Consider the following 11,167-nt stretch of genomic DNA (forward strand, 5'->3'; position numbering starts at 1 on the left):
AGGCCCTAGGGTTGCCTCTGCCTTTGGCTTCAGGTTGAGGTGCAGAGGAGCAGAGGGAAGGTTCCCCAGGAGGAGCGGATTCCTCTAAGACAGCCTGCCACCATTTAAAGGTGTGTTGGTGAAGGTGGGAATAAATGAAAATCCTTATACATGGTCGGGGAGAAAATAAGTTGGTGATGTCTTTTCAGAGCAGTTTGACAGTATCTGTACAATTAAAAAATTTAAGATAGTTGTGTCTACTCAGCAATTCTACTTCTAGATATTTAACCAAGAGAAGTATTTGCTTCTTAGCACAAACAAGTATATATAAGCCTATTCACATCAGCATTATTTATAAAAGCCAAAGATACGTATAAACATCTCAAAATGCATCACCAAGGGAATCATTAAATACAGTGTGGAAATCTGTACTCTGCAACACCGTGCAGCCGTTAAATGGGAGGTGGGCAGCCATGTGAGAAAATCCTCAAGACCCATTTTTAGGCAGAAGCATGTTACAGAGAAAATTCTGTGTTTAAAAAAAAAAAAAACTTCTCTACTTATGTGTGTGTATTCTTGTAGGTATATAAATATATCTGAAAAGACACATCAAATTTCTATTTCTGGGCTCGGGGGCTGGAAATTGGATAAATTTCTTATTTTACTACCTTTCCCTGACCTATCATGCCTGATCTATAGGTGAGGATACACCTTAAATCAGTGACCAATATGGTGCCCTCTCCCCCACAGCCATGTGCGCGACTAAGGGACAGAGGAGGGTAGTGTCTCTTACCTGGCACCTAATAATCCACGTAAGGACTTTTTCCTTTTCATCTGCACAATCTGGGATCATTGGATTTTGGAAGCGCTAGTGCCCGAGGAAAGAACCCACCCACCAGGGAAGACAGCTTTGGTTCTGTTTCAGTTTGAAGATGAGATTGAATCCTGGCTGATTTGGGCTCCTCATTATACCACTAGGTAGGGGATGTGGGTAATTGTACTTTTGGGGGTGACTGATTCTTATTAAGAAGGGAAATAGGTCTGTTGCTTCACGATGGGGAAAAAGAAGTCTGAGCCTGGAATTCATGAGACTCTGGGGTGCCAGATAGCACTCACATGTCCAATAATATAATGGTCAATGGTGCATTGTGGTGACCCAGGATAGACGGGACCATAAGGACTTGGATGCTGTAGAAATGAAGTTTGGGGTCACCCCACTCGGTAAAAGAATCCTGACCAGCTGAGGTGCTGGGAGAGGGTAAGGGATCATGGAAAAGGTAGTGGAAGAAGGAAGCTATGATTGTCAACCATGAAAGAAGTCTCAGAGACAAAAGGAAAAAATAAAAAGAAGGATTTTGCAAAGAAGTTGTAAGGGCATGACTAATCATTTATATTTATATTTAATCTTTTCTTACTATAAAAATTTAAATCCCACCTCAGATCAAAGACAGAACTTTCTCTGGAATCATCGCTGAATGTATATTTAACTAAATTCTCATTTGTTGTGCTCTTTTGTGTGTGGGTTCCTAGGAAGATAAATGTCTGTTTCAGACCTGTTTAACATGTACATATCATGATTGATAATGTAAACAATATGAGCCTGTGTGTTACAATTTTTGAGAAAGATTGAATAACAATATGGATAATAAATATATTCACAAGGAATGAGTACAAGGGATATAAATTAAACTGCTTAGCTGAAACTAAAAAAAAAAAGTTGTAAGGGAATCAGACTTTGGGAGGACAGGCTTACCAAAGAAAACCACACCAGGTATTCAAAGGAAAATACTGCACAATATCCAGTTTTAACAAGTTTTCATCAGTCTGCTCCTGATGGCAAAACAGAACTTCTCTCACATGATTAGCCTGTGCACAAAAGGTCATGACAGATCTTAAGGCATCAGCATTGCAAAGGCAGGGAGAAAGTTGTTTTTCCTAGGGAGTCAGCAATTTATGGGAAATGCTCAAAGTTTCATTTATTTTTGGGACTAGAAGGAGAACTGTTTTGTGTGTGTATGTAAAATCCACATGCAATTTATCAGCAGAAATCCTGTCAATTCTACCTCCACAGTATTTCAGAATCAAAACATTTCTCACCACCACCAAGCACAAACCACCATCATCTCTCACCCAGCTATTACAATGGCTCTTATTATTATTTTTAAAAATTTCTTGGAGTATAGTTGATTTACAATGTTGTGTTAGTTTCAGGTGTACAGCAAAGTGATCCAGTTATACGTATATATATATTCATTCTCTTTCAGATTCTTTACCCATATGGGTTATTACAGAATGTTGAGTAGAGTTCCCTGTGCCGTACAGCAGGTCCTTGTTGGTTATCTATTTTGTATATAGTAGTGTGTGTTTGTTCATCCCAACCTCCTAATTTGTCCCTCCCCCCCACTCTGGGTTGCCACTCTGGTCCTGTTTCATGAAATTCACAACACAGTAGTCACATTGTTAACAGTTAAAATGTAAATCAGTTCACTCACTCCTCTGCTCTGACCCTTCCTCCAAAGCCTGCCCCTCTTAAGAGTAAAAACAAATCCGTGACAATAGCCTACAGGCCCTGAAGAATTGGAGCTCCAGGTTTTCCCTCTATGATTCATCTACTTCTCCCTCACCTCCTTCAGACTTTTGCTCAGATAATCATCTTCCCAGTCTAGGCTGTTCTTGACATCCTAGTCTTGACAGCCTGTTAAAAATTGACCTTATTTTACCCACTTCCTTGCTATATTTTCTTCCACAGCACTTATCACTGTGTGACATTAGATATATTTTACTCAATATATTTTTATTATTTATTTATTTATTTTTGGCTGCATTGGGTCTTCGTTGCTGTGCGCGGGCTTTCTCTAGTTGCAGCGAGTGGGGGCTACTCTTCATTGCAGTGTGAGGGCTTCACACTGTGGTGGCTTCTCTTGTTGTGGAACGCGGGCTCTAGGCTTGTGGGCTTCAGTAGTTGTGGCACGCAGGCTCAGTAGTTGTGGCTCTCAGGCTCTAGAGCACAGGCTCAGTAGTTGTGGTGCACTGGCTTAGTTGCTCCGTGGCATGTGGGATCTTCCCAGACCAGGGATCGAACCCGTGTCCCCTGCACTGGCAGGCGGGATTCTTAACCACTGTGCCACCAGGGATGTCCCTATATCTTACTCATTTATTCTGTTTATCTGTCACCCACTAGAATATAAGCTCTGTGACCAGGGCCTTTTTTACCTGTTTGTTTACTTCTGAAGGATACCTCTTCTGAAGGAGAGTGCCATATTGTAGACACTGTCGATGAAAGTCATCAATGAACAGTCAATAATAAAAATAGAAAAGAGTTTTATTTGAGCCAAACTGAGGACTATAGCCCGGAAGCCAGCTTCCTAGATTACTCTGAGAAAGTGCTCCGGAGAAACACAGTTTTCAGCACAGTTTTATATTTTGTCAGAACAGAGAACATTAAATAAGTCAGGGATACATTTCGTCAGGGTTTCAAAAAAGCCAGACCAGAAGGTACACAGCAAGTCAGTATGGCCTTGGCACCTGGGAAGGGAGTCTTATCATCAAAGGAGGACCAGCATTGGCATCCCAAGAAGAGGGGCATTTAATCTTTATTTTTATTTATTTTTTTTTTTAAAATCACAAACATTTGTGATTCTTTTTTTTTTTTTTTTTTTAAATATTTATTTATTTATTTATTTATGGCTGTGTTGGGTCTTCGTTTCTGTGCGAGGGCTTTCTCTAGTTGTGGCAAGCGGGGGCCACTCTTCATCGCGGTGCGCGGGCCTCTCACTATCGTGGCCTCTCTTGTTGCGGAGCACAGGCTCCAGATGCGCAGGCTCAGTAATTGTGGCTCACGGGCCTAGTTGCTCCGCGGCATGTGGGATCCTCCCAGACCAGGGCTCGAACCCGTGTCCCCTGCATTGGCAGGCAGATTCTCAACCACTGCGCCACCAGGGAAGCCCTAATCTTTATTTTTAACATGGACATTCTTTACTTCTGGTCAGTGTACGCTTTCCTTTACTAATTAAAGCAGATGTACAATGTGTGTGTGTGTGTGTGTGTGTTTAAGGGTCATTTATTTATTTTTATTTTTATTTTTGGCTGCATTGGGTCTTTGTCGCTGTGCGCAGGCTTTCTCTAGTTGTGGCGAGCAGGGGCTTCTCTTGTTGCGGAGCACAGGCTCTAGGCGCGGGCTTTAGTAGTTGTGGCTCTCGGGCTCTAGAGCGCAGGCTCAGTAGTTGTGGTGCACAGGCTTAGTTGCTCCGCAGCATGTGGGATCTTCCCGGACCAGGGTTTGAACCCGTGTCCCCTGCATTGGCAGGCAGATTCTTAACCACTGTACCACCAGGGAAGCCCACAATGTGTATTTGACAGGCCACAAACAGGCTGTTTTAGTTAGCATAAAATTCAAGTTAACTCATGAAAAAGCCAGAATGACTTCCCCATACCTCAATATGTGAAAATTTCTTTTATCAACACGCAGTAAATACTTGTTGAACGGATGGGTAAATGCTTGGATGAGTGAATGGAGAAACATAATATGTTCTTTGTGGGAAAGATTCAATAATGCAAAAATGTTGATTATCCCCAATTAAGGTGTGAACCTAATACAGTACTGGGGTCGACACAGACATGAGAGACCCAGACCCCACTCCCAGGAAGGACTTGCTGCCCAGTTGTGGGGAGTGTAACTTGTGCACACAGCCACCTCCCCTGAGGTCTCACCCCTGCTGCGGTGGCAGCATCTGGTGACTGAGCAACGTCGGGTAATAAAGGCCCTGGTTCAGCCCAGTGATGAGCAGCTCTGACAGGCAGTGCGGTTGGGTTGGCTAAAGCTTTGTGGGGTCTTTGCATCTGTTTAACTTCTTCCTCTGCCCCCTCCTTCTTCTTTCCCCATCCTTTCACAGATGTTGATCCCTAATAAATAGACTGCACCCCAAACTGGCTTCCAAAACCCCAACCTGTAACGAATACTAATTAAAATACCAAATACCAAATACAAGCAAAGCAAGAAAACAAAACGAAACTGGAAACGACCTAAATGTTTATCAATAGGGAAAAGCTTAGTCAATAATTATGGCACAGATTATGAAATGAGATGAAGATGAAAAATGAATAAAGGACATTTATGAACTGATATGATAAAGTGTTCCTGATACACTGTTAAATGAATTTTAAAAAGCAAGTAGCAGAACACAATCCCATTTAATTAGAAAATAGAAACTGAAATGTATTTGCTTTCCTTCCTCCCCTTTTAAGACACTAAGAATCCTTCTTACTGTGAAAAGATTGTGTGTGTGAATTCAGAGCAGCCCCCTTAGAGGGATTTACGGAGTTGACAGGATTAAATTGAATCCCTTTCGGGAGGACAGTGTATGTGGAGAGAGCCCAGGCTAGGGTGTCCGGCGGCACTGGGCTGGAAATCTGGCTCTTTTGCTTACCAGGTGTGAGATCTTGGGCAAGTCACACAATGGCTCTGAGCCTAAGTCCATCATCCAAAATTCCTCCCAAGGTTCTTGTGGAAATTGAATGGTTAATGCAAGTGTCTGGCACAGTCCTCATCAGATCTGCGTGCTCAATAAATTCTGTTCTTTCCCCTGGTTTCTCCCCTCCCATTCCGGCCAGGAAATCCTACTCTCCACCACCCCCTTCCCTCCTTCCGAGCGGAGTGAAGAGAGCTGGCCAGAGCTGGGGGAGCATGATGGCTGAGGCCCCAGAGGAAGCTCAGATGCCAGGGACCCCGGGTCAGGATTGAGCAAGAGCAGAGCAATGGGCTCCTCTGGACCTGGGTTTGCAGTGATGGAGACACCAACAATTCTGAGGTCTTCAGATGCAGGAAGTGAAAGGAGGTGTGGGGCAGACTGCACCTCTGGTTCCTTCTGGTCCAATGCTTCTCTCCCAAATGGTAAAATTGAGGAAGTCATGGGAGCTCAAAAGAAGCGGAAAGGGAGTAGACACTCCCTGCAAGAGGAAAGCAGAGCTGGCCCCATATCCAGCTGCCCCGTGCACACCACGTCTGCCTGCGTTTTGATTTCAATTCCTTCTTGTTGTTTACTGCCCCAATCAGGGAAACGGGAGATTCCCAGATTATAGACTCCTGGTCTTTCAGACACAAAGACCAGCAGGTCTCCAGTCACTTAGGTGGCTCCTCCTTCAGTCACCCCCATCCCAACTCTCCAGGATTTAGTTTTTTCCAGCTCTGGTCATTGCTGCACAAAGAACTCAAGAATCATAGCCTCTGGACTTTTCACAGGTAACCAGGTTGGGGATGCAGGTGAGACTAAGGGGTTAGGGAGGATGTCAGAGAAAGCAGGGAGAGGGGACTGGGGGTCTTAAGTGAGACTGAATGGGAAGATATATAAGGGGGCAGCTTGGGGATTTAATGACCGAGTGGAGATTTTAGACTTTTTTCCTTTCACTGGATGCAGATTGAATTATGGCAGCCACAACCTCAGTCACAAACTGAGACTCACACTCAACCCCTTCTGTAGCCCAGTTCCAGCCCTGTCTTCAGCCCCCACTCCAGCCGAACCCCATACCAACCCCAGTTCCTCCTTTAACCGCAATGGCATCTTCACCCCCAGAGTCAGCTTGAACCTTTGTGGGGTTTTTTGCTGTGCAGTGCGGCATGCGGGATCCTAGTTCCCCAACTAGGAATCGAACCTGTGCCCCCTGCAGTGGACGGGGAGTCCCAACAACTGGACCACCAGGGAAGTCCCAAGTCAGCCTGAATCTTAACACCAGCCCCCACCCAAGCTTGAACCTCAACTCTCTCCTGTTTCCAACTTCAGCACCAAGCTTAGGTCCAACTCCATCCATGGCTTCAACAGGAGTACTGACCCCAATCCTAGCAGGAGACGCAACCTCGATTCCAGCTCCCAGTGTTAGACCCAGTCCTAGCAATACATTTAGCTCCAACTTTACCTGCACTGTCAACCCCAAACTCAACCTGACGCTAGCTCAAAGCCCAATCCTGACCCCACTTCTGACCTCAGCTGCAAAGCCAAGCCCATCCCTGTTGCTAGCCTTGACCCCGAGCTTTTTCTCAACCCTCATTTCTTCCCTTATCTCCAGCCCTGCCCGCGGGTCCTACCTGGTCCCAGCCTCCGTCTTTATCCCAGCTCCTTCCCCAGCCTGGCCGCTGGCCCTGCCTCTACTTCAGCTCCGACAGCCTCAGAGGCCGTGTTGGTCCAAACATGTCAGTGAAGTATGAAGACCTCCAGTACTTGGAGAGTGAGAAGAAAAGCCAGGGGTTTACAGATGGTAAGATGAATGGGGAAACGATCTTTCCTAAAATCTCCTCTGAATATGTTTAGAAGGATTTCTGCTGTCGTGTCATGTCTGCACCTCTACCATATGTACTGGTGGGGTCTCTCACTCTGAAGGGGAGGCCCTGGGGACCCCAATATAAACACGATTCAAGGTCCACAGCGGTCCTGGCTTCCTGTGCTCTGGGGAAGGGCATGAGAGTAAACCCATTTTCTTTCTCTCTCTCTTTTTTTTTTTTTAAATTTTGCCACTTAAAAGATTTACTGGCTATTTATTGTAGCTATTATGGACAAATCCAGGAATAACAAAAACATAGACCCAGATTAATTACACTGAAGGAAATTGCTAATATTGTCTTTTAAAACCATTGCAGCCATAATGATTGTTGCCTCCCACCCTGGGCATGTTAAAAAGCACCTAGTGTTCATTTTCTAGAATTTTATTATTCCTTCTTTTATTTCCAAAGTCTTTTTTTTAAAATTAATTAATTAGTTTATTTTTGGTTGTGTTGGATCTTCGTTGCTGCGTGTGGGCTACTCTTTGTTGTGGTGTGCAGGCTTCTCATTGCGGTGGCTTCTCGTTACAGAGCACGGGCTCTAGGCATGCGGGCTTCAGTAGTTGTGGCACGTTGGCTCAGTTGTTGTGGCTCGCGGGCTCTAGAGCGCAGGCTCAGTAGTTGTGGCGCACGGGCTTAGTTGTTCTGCAGCATCTGGGATCTTCCCGGAGCAGGGCTCGAACCCGTGTCCCATGCATTGGCAGCCAGATTCTTAACCACTGTGCCACCAGGGAAGCCCTTATTTCCAAAGTCTTGAGGAATAACTTCTTCATAGAGCCTTTACCTTAATGGCCAACAGTAAATCTCGTCTCCTATAGATATGCCCTACTTGTACTTCTGCTTATTAATCCAGAGGTCAGCAGTGTGTGTTCCTTATGGGCAAGTGCAATGTGCTCCATATTATTAAACCCATTTTCTAACTTGTTTTCACTGATGAGTGTGAGCCTGCTAAGGTAGTCACCGTCTCTCTCCCTGGGTCCTCCTGCCTCGTGTCCCAGCTCTGATGATAGGACCTTATACATCGCCATCATCCCCTGTCTGTGTGTCTTTGTGTACATGTGTCCCCAGGGGTGTGAGGGGCCCGTGTGACTGAGCACTTGTGCTGGTCCATGAGGGGTCAGTGGCCTGGACGTTCCCCCGCCCACAGTTCTCCTTGTCCAGCCTCCTCCCTGCAGGTCCTCGTGGCCCTATCCTCCTCCCCGTCTCTCTCACGTCCTGGACCCTCCTCGTCCTGACACCCTCTCCTCTTGCAGGGCTGCCTGCCCTCGAGACCTTCCTGCAGCGGCTCCTCTCCGGCACCCGCTCCTTCCTGCTCTCCCTGGGCCTCAGCCTCCTCCTGCTGGTCGGCGTCTGTGTGATTGGATCCCAAAGTGAGGGGCACAGGGTGGGCAGGGAAGAGAGAGATAATGGGGTGCGGTGGTGGGGGCACTGGTGGCGAGAGTGATAAATGAGGATGACTGCTGGCCCTGTCACTTATCAGTTGGGGAATGAGGTCAAGTTACATCCCCTCTCTAAGCCTTAGTTTCCTCACCTGCCATATTGTATAACAATAGTGCCCATCCCTTTGGGTGGGGTCACGCTGTAGGGACCCAGTGACACAATACATGTCAAGTGCCCTGCCCAGTGCTGGCACAGAGGGCCTGATAACCCTTAGCACTGATTGTCTCATCCGCCTGATCAGATTCCAAGTTTCAGAGGGACCTGGCAACCCTGAGAACAACTTTCAGCAACTTCACTTCAAACGCTACGGCTGAGGTCCAGGCACTGAAATCCCAGGGTGAGCCTGGTATGGAAGGGGCTCTGGACTGGGGTGGGGTGCGGAGGGAGAGGGGGAGGAGCTGACTCCTGAGCCCTGAGTCCCTGTGTTCTCCAGGTGGAAGTTTGCAAGAAATGATAACATCTCTGAAAGCTGAGGTGGAAAGTCACAAGCAGGAGCTGCAAGCAGGTGAGAGACCCTCCGGGAGAGTGTGTGGAGGGGTGAGTGCCAGGCACTCAGGGCGGGGGTGGGGGGGGGGAAAATGGGAGCGGTCACGTGGTGCTGAGTGCCCTCCCCTCCAGCCCGTAGCTTGAATGACAAGGTGCTTTCTCTGGAGAGCAGCCTGGAGAACCAGCTGCAGGAACTCAAAGCAGGTCAGGCCCCTGCTCCCCTCCACCTGGGCATGAGGCGCGTGGGAGGGCAAGGGGGTTCCTAGGCGGGGCCCCGGGCGTGGACCTCTGGTCTCCAGGGACTCAAGGAGCAGAAGCCACACCCAGGGCACTGTCCCCACTGCCCATCCGTGTGCGGCCCAGGTTATTCCGAAATGCTCCTGCGAGTCCAACAGCTGGTCAAGAACCTGCACTCCCTGACCTGCAAGATGGCTGCTCTCAAGAGCAATGGTGAGGGCTGCATGGGGTGGGCTGGTCCCAGTGTCTGCCCACTCCCCCCTGGACAGCATCTCAGACCCTCCCCTGCCCCGGCCCCTTAGGCTCGCAAAACAACTGCTGTCCTACCAGTTGGCTGGAGCATGAAGGCAAATGCTACTGGGTCTCTTCCTCGGGGAAGCCCTGGCCCGAGGCTGAGAAGTACTGCCAGCTGGAGGACGCCTACCTGGTGGTCATCAACTCCAGAGAGGAACAGGTGAGGCCCCTAGAGCGCAGGTCCAAGACACGTCCCATTGAAGAGAACGGTTCTCAGCCTTGGCTACATATTGGTATCACCTGGGGAGCTTTTAACAACGACTGCCATCTGAACCAGACCCTCAGAGGTTTAATTGGCCCCGGGCGTTGGGATAAACACCCCGAATCTCCTCGACGGGTTTAATGAACAAAGGAAGTTCAGAACTGCTAGTCCAAGGAGTTGGCAGGGTGGGGAGAAGTCACAGCTGCCCTTCTGTTGTCCCAGGATTTTGTCCAGGCCCATATAGGCTCCTCCTACACCTGGATGGGCCTCAGTGATCTGGATGGAGTCTGGAAATGGGCGGATGGGACGGACTATGAGACCAACTTCAAGTGAGTGCCCCGGGTTTCTGTGCCCCTCTTCCTCGTTCAGCTCGGCTCCTCCAGGGTCTGACCCTCAGCCCCGTCTCCCTGACCTGGATTCTGTGCCTCCCTAGCTGGCTGTTGTCCTCTCCCCTCAGGAACTGGAAGCCAGGCCAGCCGGACGACTGGCAAGGGCACGGGCTGGGTGGGGGCGAGGACTGTGCCCACTTCCACCCCGATGGCAAGTGGAATGACGACGCGTGCCAGAGACCCTACCACTGGATCTGCGAGGCTGGGCTGAGCAAGGGCAGCTAGGGGAGTGGACCACCTGGCCGAGGAAATGGCGGGGCTGGGGGAGGGGGACCTTGTCCTTGTGGGAGAGGAATAAGCCCTGGGAGATTGGAGCACTGCCATTGTTTTGAGTTGGGTTTTTTTTTCCCCCTTAACTTTTAAAAGATTATCTAGAGTTCCTAAGGTATTTTTAAAAAAATTTTCTGCTTTATTGTGGTATAATTGACGTACAAAATTGTAAGATATTTAAAGTGTACATCGTGATTTGATACATGTATACGTTGTGAAAGGATTCCCCCATCTAGTTAATGAACGTATCCATGACCTCACATATTTATCTATTTTTTTCTAGGTGAGAACACTTAAGTTCTACTCTCTTAGCAAATTTCAGTTATACAATACAGTGTTATCAACTATGGCCACTGTGGGTTTTTTTATTTTTTTATTAAAAAAAATTTTTATCTTATATTGGAGTATAGTTGATTAACAACGTTGTGTTGGTTTCAGGTGTACAACAAAGTGATTCAGTTATACATATACACATATCTATTCTTTTTCAAATTCTTTTCCCATTTAAGTTATTACAGAGTATTGAGCAGAGTTCCCTGTGCTATACAGTAGATCCTCGTT

General features: G+C 47.4%; 1 protein-coding gene across 3 annotated transcripts; it reads left to right on the plus strand.

The window, feature by feature from the left end:
• Window positions 1-403: 403 nt before the first annotated feature.
• LOC103002495 (C-type lectin domain containing 10A) lies at window positions 404-10,866 on the plus strand. Of its 3 annotated transcripts, XM_007166473.2 has the most exons (11): window positions 404-957; window positions 5,590-6,217; window positions 7,039-7,227; window positions 8,542-8,658; window positions 8,970-9,074; window positions 9,162-9,233; window positions 9,347-9,418; window positions 9,578-9,664; window positions 9,754-9,905; window positions 10,170-10,276; window positions 10,405-10,866. In XM_007166473.2, exons 3-11 carry the CDS (start codon window positions 7,161-7,163, stop codon window positions 10,559-10,561), a joined length of 936 nt encoding a protein of 311 aa, XP_007166535.1. In that variant the 5' UTR covers window positions 404-957; window positions 5,590-6,217; window positions 7,039-7,160; the 3' UTR covers window positions 10,562-10,866. The 3 variants fall into 3 exon arrangements, with proteins under 3 accessions (XP_007166535.1, XP_057391188.1, XP_007166537.1); XM_057535205.1 differs by lacking the exon at window positions 404-957 and having other exon boundaries at window positions 3,938-6,217; XM_007166475.2 differs by lacking the exon at window positions 404-957 and having other exon boundaries at window positions 3,938-6,217; window positions 8,970-9,065.
• Window positions 10,867-11,167: the final 301 nt, after the last annotated feature.

Source organism: Balaenoptera acutorostrata, chromosome 20 (genome assembly GCF_949987535.1).
Source record: "Balaenoptera acutorostrata chromosome 20, mBalAcu1.1, whole genome shotgun sequence".
Lineage (NCBI taxonomy): Eukaryota > Metazoa > Chordata > Mammalia > Artiodactyla > Balaenopteridae > Balaenoptera > Balaenoptera acutorostrata.